General features: G+C 39.7%; 1 protein-coding gene across 1 annotated transcript; it reads left to right on the top strand.

The window, feature by feature from the left end:
* The first annotated feature begins 13 nt into the window (after positions 1 to 13).
* Positions 14 to 16,029, top strand: slco2a1 (solute carrier organic anion transporter family, member 2A1). The gene is made up of 14 exons (XM_023425947.2): positions 14 to 161; positions 5,332 to 5,469; positions 6,400 to 6,562; positions 7,088 to 7,300; positions 8,227 to 8,325; positions 8,404 to 8,543; positions 9,266 to 9,338; positions 9,511 to 9,675; positions 10,178 to 10,382; positions 11,228 to 11,375; positions 13,178 to 13,341; positions 14,087 to 14,151; positions 14,917 to 15,037; positions 15,152 to 16,029. The coding sequence occupies exons 1-14, from the start codon at positions 102 to 104 to the stop codon at positions 15,270 to 15,272; spliced, it is 1,875 nt and encodes a 624-aa protein (XP_023281715.1). The 5' UTR covers positions 14 to 101; the 3' UTR covers positions 15,273 to 16,029.
* The last annotated feature ends 946 nt before the right edge of the window (positions 16,030 to 16,975 follow it).

Genomic DNA, 16,975 nt, shown 5'->3' with positions numbered 1-16,975 from the left:
GGGGGGGGTAGAGACAAGTCATCAACCTCTGACACAAACCTCGAGAGGCTGCTCTCTACTCCCCGAGCTGAGAGGAGCGAGTGAGGACACGAGCCGAGCTAATGGACATAGATTCATCCAAGAACATGAAGAAACCCGGGACTCTGCGCTGCAGCATTAAGGTTGGCATCAGCACCACACTGTACTATAATATTATACTCTGACACTGGTCCTCTCATTGTTTATGTAACTGCTATGAACTAGATTTATTTTTGAATGGATTACATAACTTTGCACAAATAATAACACTAAAGTTATTTCATTGTCTGTTTGTTGTTTGTTGTTTTTTCCTCTTCCTGAGGACAGAGTCTCTCTCTCTCTCTCTCTCTCTCTCTCTCTCTGTGTGTGTGTGTGTGTGTGTGTAGTGTTGGCCAAGAGTAAACAGAGCTTCACCTTAGACAAACAAGTCCTGATGACTTAAAGTTCAAGTGTGGTGCCTCATAACTTTTAATTTAAATTTAAAGTCAGGTTTAATTACAGTTTTTAGTCTGCATGAATGCACATGAAAGGATTAGCCTCGGCATAATTTGACATGAGAAGAAGAAAGGAAAGAAAGTTTTCCACCACCGTTGTGTTTGAGAGGAATTTTATTATCAGCATTGTTGACCTAAATTAATGTTTTTTTTTATCTTTGCTCTCTGATTGAAGGAATTGTGCTGTTGTGCCTTTACTACTCTAAAGCTTCAAGGTGTTTCACTCTTTACTGCTTAACTGCAAATGTAAATGTATGAAAAATGAAATAACATTTCCAGGGAAACTAATTATTGTTTTCATTATTAAGAATCTGTTGCATGTTGTTATGATTTTGGTCTGTGAAACATCAAGAATCGATGTAAAGCCCAAGGTGAAATTATGTTTTGTCAGAGCAACAGTTTAAAAACTCCAGAATATTCAATGAACAATAATGTAAGATAATAATTTTTAAAAAAAACGAGCAGCAAAATGCCTGAAAAGTGATTTTATTTATTATCTATATAGTTTAATTTTCTCTCATTCTGCTTGAGGCGGATTTGAAAAGAAGAAGATGATTGTTTTTCTTACAATTAAATACTAGATTCAGTCAGTGTTGACATAAGCTCTTATGTGTTTTGGTAGCTGCGTCCAGTTCGATTATAATTTTTCTTTTTTTGCGATATTTTCTTCACTTCTGGCTCTCACAGTATAAAGCCTGGCTGTGCAGAGGGAGTAGTGTAACCACGCTGCGTGCCAACAGGAGCAGTTGTACTTCACTGTATGGCAATAGTGGGAGAGAAACAGTTTGTTCCAGTGCTGTGAGTAATAATGAGGCAAAACTCCACGCTGCACTTTGGTGGTTGCTTTCAAAACTCGGTGAGAAATGACTTGCCTTCTCTTCCGTCTATGTGTGAACGGAGCTTGACTAATACACCTACACTATATTCTGTAAGTGACAACTTGAAGCAACTTCTAAATTTTCCAGATGGTGAAGCTTTATTTTGAAGAAAAAAAAAAAAAATCTTTAGGGTGTTTACCTTCAGCGTTCTCACCCAGACTGTGGTGGGTCCGGCTCCTGCAAATCGTCCGCTGTTTATTGTTTTTAAATCTTCACTTTAAAGCCCCCCCCCCCTTCCCTCTGTTCAAACTGAGATGTACAAATACAGATAGGGTGGAGGACAGTGAAACAGTATGGCTCATCCTTACAGGCATGAATGCACCAAGTTCAAAGGTTTAAAATGTTAAATTTAGAGAAAGGGAGTAGTTCTGAATAAGCAGGTGATATGTCATAGAGAATCTCTGCTGCTGCGTTAAGGAGTGGAAAGCAGCGGAGTATTTTTTAAATGATGTGAAAAGCCAAGCGCTCTTGATTACGCCTGCTCTCCTGTCCAGTAAATGCAACACGAGTTGAAAATTGGCTGAGTTGCTTTTCACATGAAATCAGATCACTTTGCACTCAGCGGAGCCAGCTGGTCAACAATAGTTTCACAGGGAGCAATCACATCCATCCATCTTTATTTTATTTGAGTTATTTTTCCCCCTGACATTAGCACATGCTGGATGGCGCTTTGCTCTCGTGTTTGCTCAGGTTCAACAGGACATTCTGGGGTTATTTGTTTTGTTTTGTTTTGTTTTCACACAACTTTAAAACTTGTCTACACCCGGGTCACACCATCAAACTCTCTTTAAGGATACCTCTGTAAAAAGAATCTGAGCCAAAGACACACGCCGTGCCGGTCTGCTCGGTCTAACGCGCTCACTTTTTGAATTCTTACAACTTAACACGTGCGAACCAAAACCTGAGGAAGTCGCTGCTGACCCCTGACCTCCTGGAAACCTGCCACTGTCCTTTTTTAAAACTTAGTGTCTTTATGGATTAAATTCACAATGATTTGATTTAACGTTTTGTATGTTAGAGTTTCTCTTGATGCTACATATGAACAGAGCCAGGCTAGCTTTTAGCCCCCTGTGCTAAGCTAAGCTAACCTTGTAGCCTCATCTTATCTTCTCATCTAATTCTCGGTCAGAAAGTGAACAATTTTTCCAAATATTGTAAATCTACAAAAACACACTCCTTTGTTCATGATGCCCATTGTTCAGCAGAATTGTTTTATGTTTGTTTCACAATGAGGGGAGGCGATTCTGGGGCTTTCAAGTCTTTCAAGTATCCTGGGAGACTTCATACACTTTTTCCTTTATTTCATTTTTTAACCAAGTGGGTCAGGTATTTTTTTTCTTTTTAAACAGAAGAAAAAAATGATTTCCTCATGGAAATCCATGGATATCCAGCATTATAGCTACAACACGTGTCCCTGAAATAAAAGCATTTGAAATTCTAGTGTGAACTTCCCTCAATTCTTCCCCTAACAGCAGGGTTGAAGGCTGGGACAATAACCTCCAGACAGACAGAGCTGAGAGCGTTCAAGAAGGATAAATATGTACATAATCCACGGAGGATCCAACTCCACACAACCACTTTCCTGCTTACGAACATCAAATAGGCTTAAATCACTTGTAATAACAGCGTGGATAAATAATAAATCCTGTTCCTGAGTCGACGCGCTGCAGCGTTCAGCACCAGTCCTATTTCTGCTGCTTCTCTTTTCCACAGCCTTTAATAACGTATAAATACCAGAATATCAAGGTTTCAACATTTTTGAAACATTCCTCCATCGAGAGTCATTGAGTTGATTTATAATGATTGAGTGCAGGAAAACACACTTTATGCAATTTCTCAAGATAAAGGTGAAATTTTGCGCCATAACGGATGATGATTTGTCAAAAACAACTTTCCAGTGTGAAAGCCAAATGGTGTGAAAGCCAGAGAGCCGCCTCTGAAACACAGGCCTTATCAGCAATATAAATATTAATCCAACTTTGTTAAAGCCTGAAGTGGATTTTAAGTCGACCTGCAGCGTCGAGGAGCACTAACGTTTTGATTTAATGTAAATCATCTTTTTGCCTGCCTGAGCAAATAGGTCCTGTCCAATCATTTAGATTATTGAACCCTATTTGATACAAAATGAGGATGAAATATTAACAACAGTATAAAAGCATCTATTGTGTGTGCTAACAAACCATAAAGCCAAGCTTTAATAGGAGCATTAACTGTTCTGAGTCGAACGCATAGTTTACTTTCCCTCAGCCGACCTGGCAGGCGGTAAACAAACTGAAAGCTTGGATTTATCACTGTTTTCATAGCAAATTCGCCCCTAATCTCAACGCGTATCTCTAGAGTCACTGGTGCATTCATGGCCCCCGGGGCGAATAAACCCATGTACAGTGGTGTCTATGAACGCCTCCTGACGCACAGACGGGCGAGTGGCTCTCCCAGATGACTGGGAGTCCGTCCAGCGGGCAACTCTGATCTCTGCACATCTCTGATCTCTGCACATCTCTGATCTCTGGGTGCGAAGAGAAAAGCCCATGAGACAAAATACAAACAGTCTGAGACGCAGCAACTGGCTGAGAATGAAACCGACACCTCATGGGAATATTAACTTGTTTTACCATGAGACGCCTCTGTGTCAAATTACTAAACAGCTCCTGAGACCGGAGGTGGTGACAAAGTCCGTTTACTCAAGGACTCAACTTAAATACAGTTCAGAGGCACTTGTACCTTCCTTCTACTCCCCTTGAGTCTTGATGACTTTACACCATCAAAAAAACTAACCAAAATAAAAAACTTTAACCTTTAACCTTTAATTTTGGGAAATGTATTTTCTTGATGATTGACGCTACTCTTATCTCAGTCGGCCAAACAAACATGGCCGGTTAGCCTAGCTTAGCACAAAGACAGGAAGGAGAGGGGAAACAGCTCGCAAGACTTCCTGGTGAGCATCAGAGGTTAAATATATATATATGTTATAAAAACAGAAACCAAAATGTGTTAATACATCACCAATACTGATTATCTATATAATAATATGGGCCATTCTGCTTAATTAGTCCCTCTGCTTTTGGTTTTTTGTTTATATTTTTATGTCTTTAAAACTTTACGACTTGCAGGAGCTTTTGTTTTACTGCTATTCTTTAACCCTTGGAAAGACGTCAGGTCACAAAGAAACGAGCCACTGGACTGAAGCTGTTGAGCTGGAGATGTTTCCGCACTAGGCTTCTTCACTGACCGCTGGGAATCCGGGTTGTTCCCAACACGGGGTCACGTCACATGAATCAAGGTGTCAATTGGCGTGAAGTCACTTGGGGAAGGGATGTGAGAAAGTCTGTGGCGACTGTAAGAGCCCTGTCTGTATAGTTATGTAGAAAACTCATTGCGATGACTCATGTCCTTTTTTTAAGCAGATGAATTGTACAGACTTGTACTTGCGGCTGAGTCGTTTCCTGTTGCGTTAGGTTGCTTTTATTTTGTGTAGCCGTTTGGTTTCTCAGCTTTTACGGATCTCCTACTACTACACAGACAATAATGCCTCTCCGACCTTTATCGACTCCACCGGGTGAACCAAATGTCATGTGACTGTAAGCCAAGGGGTTGAAAAACACCAGAGCAGCCACACATGGGACGATGGTGTGGTTCCTTGAAAACAATTTAAACCTCTCAGGAGGAAAACGTTTCATGGCTCTGAGTCTGTTCTGCCTCCGTGTGCGTCCAGCCAAATGTGTCTTGCAGATGATTGCTCAAAACATACAGGTGACATTTATGACTATAACCTATTGTGAGCTCTGGTTCCCCCCACTTTGTACAAGCTTTTGTGCATAGGGGACATTTGTATTAAGCATCTTTCTGCTCAGATTTACGCTTCTTTTCTGTCTGTCTAGTCTTACCTTTTTACATGCCAGTATTTCTGTTCTCACGCTTCCTGCGCTGTGTATCTTTCCTAGCTGTTCGTCCTGTGCCACGGCCTCCTGCAGTTCTCTCAGCTGCTGTACAGCGCCTACTTCAAGAGCACCATCACCACCATTGAGAGACGCTACGGCCTCAGCAGCTACTCCTCGGGAACCATTTCCTCTCTCAACGAGGTGGGAGCCAACAACAACATACCCTCACACAGTTTGAGATCATGATAGCTTTATTTCGAGGATACCGATGACAAAGGAGGAATTGGAGAACAGGCAACACATCGAAAATCACACTTCCTGACAATTCAAGCAGGACTCAAGTATTTTGGAACAGCTTTATTACAGATACAGGGGCCGGGGATAATGACGGAAAGTTCTCTACATGCCCGTCCTGGAAGGTCCTGGGGTTTTTCTTTTTTGTTAATGCTCAAGCATAAAGCGATTTAAATGCATCCCACAGATAAAAGCTTTCCAGTTTTTCACTAATTAAATCACTATGTTGACATTTAGCCATTTTGAGCTGCAGCTCAGGACCTGTCAGGATTTGGCTGCACTCGGAAATCCCAGCGCCATTCATCAGAATCTGATTTGATTGAATGATATTTTTTTTATCAGAACACAGATTAAACCAGCACTTTTCACTTTGGTTTTGCATCTTCTCCTAATGTGGTTATTTAAAAGCTGCTATGTGCAATATTTGTTTATCTTAATTGATAAAAAAAGGAAGCAGAGAGTAATTATCACCTGAGTTCCTCTTAGCATTTCTTCTTTAGCATCTTGTAGCTCATTGTTTTGGTTTTAATCTTCATTAGAAACAGATAAAGTCAGCAGCTACCTTGTGAACATAGTGAAGATATTTATTAAGTATTTAGTTGGTGGAGAACAAAACAGAGTAACCAGAAGAGTGAACACATGACTCCATCATCATCATCATCATCATCATCAGGTGGTCAGAAATACATTTTACACTGCCCCCAAGTGTCCAAACCATCTGTTAATGCAGCTTTTTCTATTTATTTTATTACATTTCTTGAACTTAAATTCTGAATTGTTTTAATTATAGAGCGACAGTGTGACTGTTTCTGTTTGAAACCTGTGTCCGTCTCTCAGATCAGTAACAGCTTGCTGATCGTGTTCGTGAGCTACTTTGGAAATCGGGTTCACCGTCCTCGCGTCATCGGAATTGGTGGATTGCTGATGGCCATCAGCGCCATGATCCTGACCTTACCCCACTTCCTGTCCCAGCCCTACGAGTTCGACTCTGTTTTACACAGTAAGACGCAGCCGGGAACACAAAGCACACTGCTGCCTCTCTGCCTCCACTGACAGCTAATGTGACTCAGTCCAGAGCAGGGGGCTCATGATTGTACAAATATGTCAGGGCAATTTATGAGACTCTACTTTGTGTAAAAGCTGCAGCACCTTCTGAGCAAAGGCTCCACAGCAGTCAAACAAGTATCTGCTGTATTTAGAAAAACCTGCTGCTGCTCTCCAGCTGAACTTTTGCATAAAACTCAAGGAAATTCCTAATCGCTGTGCACTCGCAGAAAGCTAAGGAGATTAGATTTGCCCCCAGGGCATTTCTTTTGTAATAACAATCTCCCTCTTCCTTTTTATTCATTTTGCCCCCAGACAAAGTAACTTGGCTTCGTACAGCGTGTCAGTGAAGAGTCAGAGAAACTTCAGGAAATTAAAGTAGTTGGACATCTGCATCCACTGGCTTGTCACTAACTATCACTGTGTGTGTGTGTGTGTCCCTCTCTCTCTGTCCGTGCGTGAACACCTGCTGTGAATCCAGATCGCCACGACATTTGCAACCTGCACCAGAACTCGAGCGACTCCGAGTCTTGTGGCCGCGACGAGTCCAGGCGTCTGAGCGACACCAACAACGTGTGGCTGCTCATGGCCAGCGCGCAGCTGCTCTTCGGTGTGGGCTCGGTGCCGATCCAGCCCTTTGGGATTTCCTACATAGATGATTTTGCAGGACCTGCCAACTCCCCTCTTTACATAGGTGAATGGCCTGTAGTTCAGAGATAGATTGATTCGGTTAGATAACACAATCTGAGGGCAGTGGTGTTGGTTCTATCTGAAATATCAGTGTTTTCATATATTGAGGCTCAAAGAGCAAAACTGATGCACATTACAGTTCTTTTTTTGTTGGTCAAAATACTCTTATGGTACTCTAAATATATAATATCCAAATCCGATTACACTTCTGAGTAGTTCAATTCTGAGAACTAATGTTTTGTTTTTTCTGTTGAAAAAAAAAAAGCAGCCTCGCTTTTTTTTAAATACACACAATCAATACGTTAACTTGTGAAGGGATTTACAATAAGATATGTGGCCTCGGAGACAGACATGAAAACATTTCCTCATTTCAAAGATACAAACACAGTTAAAAACACCCAATTAGCGTCTAACTCTGCAAGCATCAGTGTCAGTGTCTGAGCTTTAAATGGAGTCATCACTGCGTCTCCTGTAGTGCACGAGGCAGAGACAGAAAACAGCTGCATGATAACAGTTAGCAGATTCCTACATATATATATATATATATTTTTTTTTTAAAAGCCTTAATTGCCTCCATTGTTGTCTTCCCGGCACAGTGGCGGATTTTCACCAAGTTCAAACAACAGGCAACGACAAGATGACTCATAAATTAGCTGGCATTTATATCGGTGTCCTTCACAATGTTTTCGAGTGAAATCACTAATTTGAAAGAGGCTGAACCTGATTGGTCTTCCTGTGCACATTTTAAGCGTTGATTAGTGCTTAGTGCAAGTTATGGGAAGAGAAAACTTTTCCTTCTTCAAAATTTGAGGGCCGTTGATGCGTAAACGCCAAAGTACTCCGACACAAAATGCTAATGACTTCTCAAAGAATATTCCCAGCTTGCAGCGGATAGACACACTGCCTCACCGCCCTTCTTATCATCCGCAGCCATCCTGTTTGCAGTGTCTGTGTTTGGGCCCGTCATCGGCTACCTGCTGGGCTCCGTCATGCTGCGCATCTACGTGGACGTGGACAGACTCGGTTTAGGTATCGATCCCGCTATTTTCCACAGACGGGTCAAAGCGGCGTAAGACGCTTCACTGACTCACAACTGTTTTTCTGCAGGAGCCGATCTAGAGCTGAGACACAGCGATCCCCGCTGGGTGGGGGCCTGGTGGATGGGCCTGCTCATCACCACTGGCTGCCTGGTTCTCACCTCCATCCCTTACTTCTTCTTCCCTCGCAGCATGCCGTCAGAAGACAGTGTAAGTCATACTCTCTCTCTCTCTCTCTCTCTCTGTCAGAGGTGCAGTACAGTCACGTTTTAGGTCTTAACAGTAATTGAATTTATCTTTTTGTATCATCTAACGGTGTTATCCTTTTCTGCTTTTCTTCTACTGTAAAATGTAAAATTGGAAGACTTCTCCTTATCTACTGTATGTCCCTCATGTTGTACTGACACCTACTGGCCATACACAAGTATAGCAAGTTCACTTTTCCTCCTTTGCCCCCCCCCCTCCACTATATGTCAGCATTATAACTGGCATATCTTGTCACTGAACACATTTTACTTATTTTTTTATATATATTTTTATTTTATATTATTATTTATTTTATTGGATTTGTGAATCTTTTAAACAATCTGCAAAATATTTTAGTTGCAGAAAAAGAGATTTCCTCCTTATTTTTTGTTAAACCTCTTCTGGCTTTGTCCAGAACTTGACTTGGTAAAAAAAAATATAAAAATGATAAGGATTTTAATTAATCCGTTTTATACCAATTTGATACAACTGTCATTAGAAAGCTACCATTTCCATAACAAAAGATATCTCTCAGCAGCCGCAGGGTTTTTCATTTAATCTCATATAATTAAGTGCAGTGGTAATTGTAATAAAATTATTGTAATTTTTGCTTAAATTCATCATTATTATGTTTTTTTTAGCATAATGGATGCTGTAATTATGCATGCACACATGTCATTTTCCAGGTGATTGGAAGTGAAAGTGACATGAACGACGACTTCAAGAAGCCAGATATCTCTTTACTTGATTTCCTGAAAAGTAAGTGTGTTATATTCAGCCTGCGAAGGTTCCACCTGTTAGATTCATAGAAAAACTTAACATAGTTTTTATTTTGTTAACATGTTCTCTAACAGATAAATAGGTGGAGACTTTTTTTTTGCTGATTTCCAGTACCAATCAAGGGTGTCTGTGTGTGATTGTGTGTAATCAGTGTTTCCCAGGATGTTTGTCCACCTCCTGTTGAGCCCTCTCTTCCTGATGCTGGTGCTGGCCCAGTGCTGCTTCTCCTCGGTGATTGCGGGTCTCTCTACGTTCCTGAACAAGTTTCTGGAGCGGCAGTACAGCACTTCGGCCGCCTACAGCAGCCTGCTAATAGGTAGGTCCTGTAAGAGTGCAAATATGAAGACGGAGCTTCGGGAGATCCTGCGATAGATCACAGTTGACCTTGGCGTCAGTGTCAGCTGGCTGTTAAATAATTCAAGAAATAATGTAAAGCATGATATATATACTGTATATATATATATATATATATATATATATATGAAACCATTTTATGACCTCTCTGGAGGTCTGTTAAAATCATTTAATGGACGCTCTGGAGTGTCTCAACCCACTTACACTTTGGCCACTTTCCAAACCATGAATTAAGTTTTCGCTGCCATCTTTTCTCACATGAAAATTTTATTTGGGGTTTGTCCGTACTTTTAACTTTGCCCTTTTGGAACAATCAATTTATTTTCAGGCGCCACATCTCATTTGTGTCAGCTTACGATTAAAGTGAATGAGTGCATGATGTTTAATAAACCCCTTCGGACATCTTTAGTAGACAATAAACGCCAGCTTTACTTGGAGATAACTAAAGTGTTTATGGTTCCCAGGTGCTGTGACTCTGCCATCAGTGGCAGTGGGGATGCTGGTCGGGGGGGTCATCATGAAGAGGACAGGTCTGTCACTGAAGACCATCCCGCGTTTCTCTACGGTCATGCTGACCATTTCCACCCTCCTCTGTGTCCCTCTCTTCTTCATGGGCTGTCCCACCCAGAAAGTCTCAGAGGTCAATCATCATCAAGTCCGACAGTACGGGTGAGTGTGAGGTTTGATAACATGCAGAGTAATATAATAAAGACATAAAGCCGGCCTAACTTACTGTGTATGACTCAAACGCAGTGAAATCATTCTATTACTGAGGAGCCAAACTTTTGATTTGATTTTTGTTATAGCACCCAACAGCAAATCGCCAAGTCCTAAACTTTCATTCTCACTACTGATCTTTGGAAAGTCAATGCAATTAACAGACGGGAGTATTTTGTTTTATTTGGATGCACCGGTGGGATAATGAACAAAACCAGGGAGTGATGGATTGTTCCTAAAAGCCAATTCGGTACACGGCACACACGATACAGTATAATCTCATTCCTTAGCGACTGAATCAGTATGTAAAATGCTGGTTGTACAAGCCAAGAATCAGGCTGCACTGAGCCAAACTCCTATACCTTTCAGTACTACTTCAAACTTGCTTGGGGTATATAGAAAGAAAAACAAAACAAGTAAAATTCACCTTTCCTTGTGAACAAAGAAATGTATCCCTGAGGCCTCACAAACCTGTTGAGTAAACTTGGCGACTGTTGTAACTAAAATGTTGGAGCTCCACTATAAAATGAATTAAAAAACGCTCAGTTTGCTTCATAACTCAAAATGTATGTGTTCATAAGATGAATTACATTTGAAATTATTATCTTAACATGTCAGACAGAAGGCTTGTGTTTGACTCCGCAGGCGAACACAAAGCTCTCAGACATCAGCTGTGAACTTCAGTCCCAATCACTTGTTTCTGTTTGACTCTCTCTCTGTCTCTGTCTCTCTCTCTCTCTCTCTCTCTCTCTCTCTCTCCCTCTCTCTCTCTCTCTCTCTCTCTGTGCCCGCCACAGGTCACCGTACAAGTGTTACTCCGACTGCTCCTGTCCCGACAGTGCCTTCAACCCCGTGTGTGGGTCCGACGGTATCGAGTACATTTCTCCTTGTCATGCGGGCTGCACCAACTTCACCAGAGACCCCAACAACACGCACAGGGTTCAGGTCAGTGGTTTCCTCCTACAGTACAAAAAAAACACCTTCAAGTTAGGCTGTTGTATACTGATATACTGTATGTAACATTAACAAACAATGATATAATGGTATTAGGACATGCAGTATTTGTGATAGGGGGCTGTATCCGGGGTAAATGTGGAGAATAAGATCATACAACTAAATCCTAAGTGAAACGACCTGATGCAGAGAAAAAATCTAAGATCAGGATATACATATATATATATATATATATATATATATATATATACATATATTTTCCTTTATAATCTTGTATAATTTTCTGAGTGTGGGATGAAGGCATAGGCATTTGGTTCCTGTCCTAGCACAGGATCTGTAAATTAGCCTGTAAGGTTGTAATTAACCTTTAACTGTGTACTCAGTGGCAGAGACAGCACTGCCGCTGAGTACATACTGCAGATAAAATGCCATTAAGATTCATTGTGTCTGTGTTGAAATATGCTCTGTAGGGAACAGACTTCTCTCTTGAACCTTTCTTCTTCTATTTTTTCAAGTAGACGCTTGGAACAGGAAGTGACTTTGGCCTCTTTAGATTTGAGACAGCGTTACATATCTGCCATATGGTCCTTGAATAGATTTTATGCAGGAGCAGTGAGATGAAGTCCGAGAGCATAATTTGTCTCTTCAGCCACTAGCGTCTGCTCCTAACAGGACACAAGTGCCCCACAATCAATGTTTATTAGTCACAGGGCATATGGGCGGTGTTTGAGAAGGACAAAACGTCAGTATTTTAACGTCACAGCTTGTGAATAATCTTCCAGTGGGTGGATTGTTTGACTGCTAATAGAGCATTAGTCAGTTTGAGTGAGCATGTAAGCCCACTGTGTAATGCTGAATCACAAACACAGAGAGCGATGGCCACCACTAGCTTAATGGATTAATCCCAAGAACATCACTGAATAATTATTTTCCCTTTCTTGTGGACTCAGATGTTCACAAGTGAGCAGCTGAAAGTGGCATTCAATTAGATACCAGTAGAAAGGTCTGGAAATATTTTTTCATAAGCTACGTCTGTATTTTGAATAAATTAACATAAAGGTAAATGGTATTTGTCACTCCCTCCAGGAAATAGACGACAACACTATTTGTTTTTCCTGATGGATTTATTCATCTTCTCTTCTTCAAACGGCGCCGTCATCAGCACCGCCACCGTCCAACTAATTAGACACATGATGTTGTACAAAATAAACACACACACACACACACACACACACACACTCATATTACAACAAACTACAGAAACGTAAATATAAACAAACACGACGACACATAGAGAAGTAAATAAACATACTTCACTGGCTGCACATGACTTAGTTCCTACGTCCTGCATAGAGCCATTACAAACAAAAGAAAATATGTCATATAATCATAAAATAAATCACATAAATAATGAGTGCAAACAAAACAAATCATATGACAACATAGATACATTTTTATGGCAGGTTAAGTATTCTTTGAGGGTAGAAAATCAAACCTTAATAAATAATAATAATATCATTAATTCAAATACATTATTGTTTCAAACTTTGTACAGTCACCTCTTTTTTCTTAATCCTGTGAATACACGTGTTAAACCTGCTAATTGTTATCACCCATTAATAATATGGACTAGCTGTTTCAAGTAAGGTTAGTTTGAGTTTACACTTTCCCCCCTTTAAGTGTTTTAGGTTGAGCAGATGCACTTTGTTAAACCCTAGTGGCAAAAAATGAGTATTACAGCGGATGGTAGTACAACATAAAGTAAAAAGTTGTCTTTCATTTTCTTTTTGCAGCTATACACCAACTGCAGGTGTATATCTGGGAGCCAGAGTAACGCCCGCCCAGCTCCGTGTCCAAACAGCTGCCCTCACTTACTTCTCCCCGTCATACTCGTCATCTCTCTGGCATCGCTGATCGCCTGCCTCACTCACAACCCCATGTACATGATGGTGCTCAGGTGAGAAAGGATGGCAATATACGATGTATATTTGATTAGTAATAATTAATTTTATATATTTTAATATGTTCAAATTGATCAGCGTTGATCTAATGGATGGTGTGATGCAATCTGTTTGCCCTTCTGTTCAGATATTTACTAGTGATTTTATGAACTTCATATTTCAATCTAATTGCCTACAAGTACTCTATCAGGCAACATTGACTCAGTATAATTTTTATTATCTTTTCTGTGAAACATATCCAACTCTGATCCCACCGCTCTCTCGCCCAGCCTGTGTGGACCTCTGTTGTGTTTTACACTCAGGCTTTTATGACCGTTTCCCTCCCACTAACTGCTGCAGTCAAACACTGAGCTGCTCTTTTTTTTAAACCGACTCTGCCAGGCACTTCTTGAAGTCAACAAAAAGTCAAATACAAAGGTTAATAAATGAATGCATTTGGCGCTCAATATAGGAGAGCCAAGAGTGAATGGAAAATGAATAGACTGAGACAGAAGTTTGATGAGAAATGAGTTTCACAAAGGTTTATAAAGATGCTCAAACAGATTTATTGAGTGATTTTTGAACAAATTAAATATAATAGCTTCGTGTTTTTAATACAAACAAGACTGTTTTTGAAATACGAAAACAAATGTGCCCATTCATCACTGCAATAGTTGTCCAGAATTATATTGAATGACACAGCACACCATTAGAAACTGAGGTATTGACCTTTTTCATTTTTTTCTCCCCTGTTCTTTTCAGATCTGTTCCTTCTGAGGAAAAGTCATTTGCTATAGGAATCCAGTTTTTACTCATGAGAGTGTTGGGTAAGTCAGGACACAAATATTCTGTTTGGTATTCAAATGAGAAATTAATACTTGTATTAATACACAACTGATACACTTCCTCACGTTAAAGTGCTCAGTGCTTCCTCCAAATTGACAAATCCTAGTTCACTGTCATTGTATGGGGCCCCAAAGTGTCCAACATGAATTAAAAAAAGAACCTTATGAAATAAGTATTCACATGAATAAATTGCATAAACAACTAATTTCTATAATAATTTGATTTTAATAATTTATTAAATTTCAAGTCATGTCATTATTCTTTTGTCTTTTTATTTGTTTTTTAGGTTTTTAATGTCCGTCTATAAATTTTTTATATGTAATAATAATAATAGATGATATTATCAAAAGTAACATGAAATAAAATAAAGGTGTCAAAATTACATATTTCAAAAAGGGCATTTAGAAATAGAAATATGTATAATGATAACAAAGAATTGTAATAAAACTCAGGTTGTATGAAAATAATAATAATTTAGATTATTAATTTAATCAATTAGTTTAAATAACATTTGGTAATAATGAGTTGAGTTTCACTAATTTCTTATTGGATACATTTTGGTAACTTTACTAGGTCACTGGGATGTGTAGCTGCTACTAGGTGCTACAGCAAATTTAATTGTAATTAAATATAACTTTGAATTGCATTCATCAACACAATGACATTCAAATATCATACATTTTACATACGTGTTAGATTGTCCTTCGGTATGGGGATAAATGTGTTTCTCTCTTCCTCCCTCTCAGCCTGGCTACCTGCCCCTGCACTCTACGGGATGGCCATTGATTCGTCATGTATCTCGTGGAAGCGTGTGTGCGGAAAGAAATCTAGCTGTGGTTACTATGACAACAACATCTTGAGGAACCGGTCAGAAAACTCATCACTTATCATAATTGTCACTCACATATCACATACTCATACGCAGTAGAGCAACATCACTTCCGAAGCTCATTTATCTTTATATTTGTTTGACCTCTGCAGATACCTGGGCTTACAGGTGGGTTATAAGGTCGCGGGCGTCGTTCTGCTGATGATGCTGGGCTGGAAGGTGCATCGGACCCAGGAGTACAGTCTGGAGAAGAGGCCCGAAGGACTGCTGTGACCCTGCTGATGGAGGCCTCTCTGTTTCTTAAAGCTTTGCTGTGGTGTTAAACGTTTGGAAGAACAGTTTGCTGAGAAAAGCTGTGAGTGGCAGAAAGCCACAAGCCAAGACAGGCCTACGCTGACCTCAGTTTCAAAGCACCACTTCCCTACGTGGTGCTTCACTGGTTGGAGTTAAAATATACAGTATATTTTCCAAACAGGAAGATTTGTGACGTTTTTGGATGCTTTAAGGCTTATGATTGGAATCACTCTGCCAATATGACCCACTCATTACAAGCAAAGAGAGGGCAGCTAAAACTCCTCTCTTGTGTGGTACCTCACAACATTTTATATGGATCTGAGACTGGGACGAGAGTCTGACCAATGATAAAAACAACAGATAATTATCTTTGTATATTACTTGTTCCTATGAGGTAGGACCCTATTCAGGTTTCTATTTGCAATGGAAACATATTGTGTAACTAATTAACTGTATAGCTTAATATTTAAGTTTATTTTTTATAGATGTTTGTCTCATACAAAGAGACATCTTTGATAACTGCAATACTCATTTCATATAACATCACATATAACACTTGATTTAAATGCATTTCTATTGTGATTTCAGATATCCAGTACATAAACTGTTACAGTATTAACTCTACGCATTATGCTATCTACTGGTGTGGTTATATGGATGTTATAACAGTGGAGTGCATTAGATGTACTGAGCATTACTGGCTAATAAAAAAAAATATACAATTACATACAATTAATCAAGTTAGTGTGATGTATTTTATTCATGTCTTTATTTATGTCTCAAAGGCTTGATAACCAACCTTGCAAAACGAGCAACCTCAAATGTCCCAGGTGGACTACATGTCATTTGGGTTTGGTATTTTAATCCACTTCAAATTTGTTGTTATTTTCCACTATATTCTTACATTATTGATTAGATATTTAATCAAAAAATAATCTACAGATTAATCGATGATGAAAGAAACCGTTACCTGAAGCCCTATGTTTAACAGGATCTTGGGCATCTACAGGTTAATCTCCCCCTTAATGGAAAACCTTTCTCACAGGTATGGAATGTGTTTCATAATACACAAAACAGCCAACAAGATGGATCACGCATGGTTTGTGCAAGACTATTTTGTGTATAGTTTTATGTCTAGGTGCTTTGTTGGAGTTGTATAGACGAGTATTGAGAATAACTATACATTGAATCTGTATATAAACACAAGTATGTAATATACCAGGTAGGTAAAGTCTAACAAGTAACTATATCAAGTTGCATTTTGGGAAATGTAGGAGCTAGTGGTTTTAGAGCTTAATCCAGACTAAAAATCTGGATATCTTCTCTTCTGCAGTGCTCCCTTAAATGTCATATAAAATATTACAATTATTTATTCTATTTTTTTTTACCACAAACATCTGCATGTTTGATAGTTAACAATTTGTGCCAATTTATTTATATAATTTGTGTTGAACAATGAGAAGAAGTTCACGAAACTGAGGCTCAGCAGCACATTTTTACATGTCTGCCGCCCCCTCCCTGTCTCCTCCAACACACATGACGTCATTTTATATCACGGCTGTCAGTTGAGCGGAGAACGAGGAGAGGCCGCGCATGCGCACAAGGCCTAGGGTTCGGCGGAAGAAAAAAAACAAAAAACCACCCCAAGCGTCACGGACCGGTGCAGCAGCAGTGTGTTCCCA

Source organism: Seriola lalandi, unplaced genomic scaffold (assembly GCF_002814215.2).
Source record: "Seriola lalandi dorsalis isolate HSWRI2012SDOR001 ecotype SW California unplaced genomic scaffold, Sedor1 jcf7180002054797, whole genome shotgun sequence".
NCBI lineage: Eukaryota > Metazoa > Chordata > Actinopteri > Carangiformes > Carangidae > Seriola > Seriola lalandi.
Note: the sequence above shows the minus strand (reverse complement) of the source record. Positions and strands in the feature narration are given on the sequence as shown.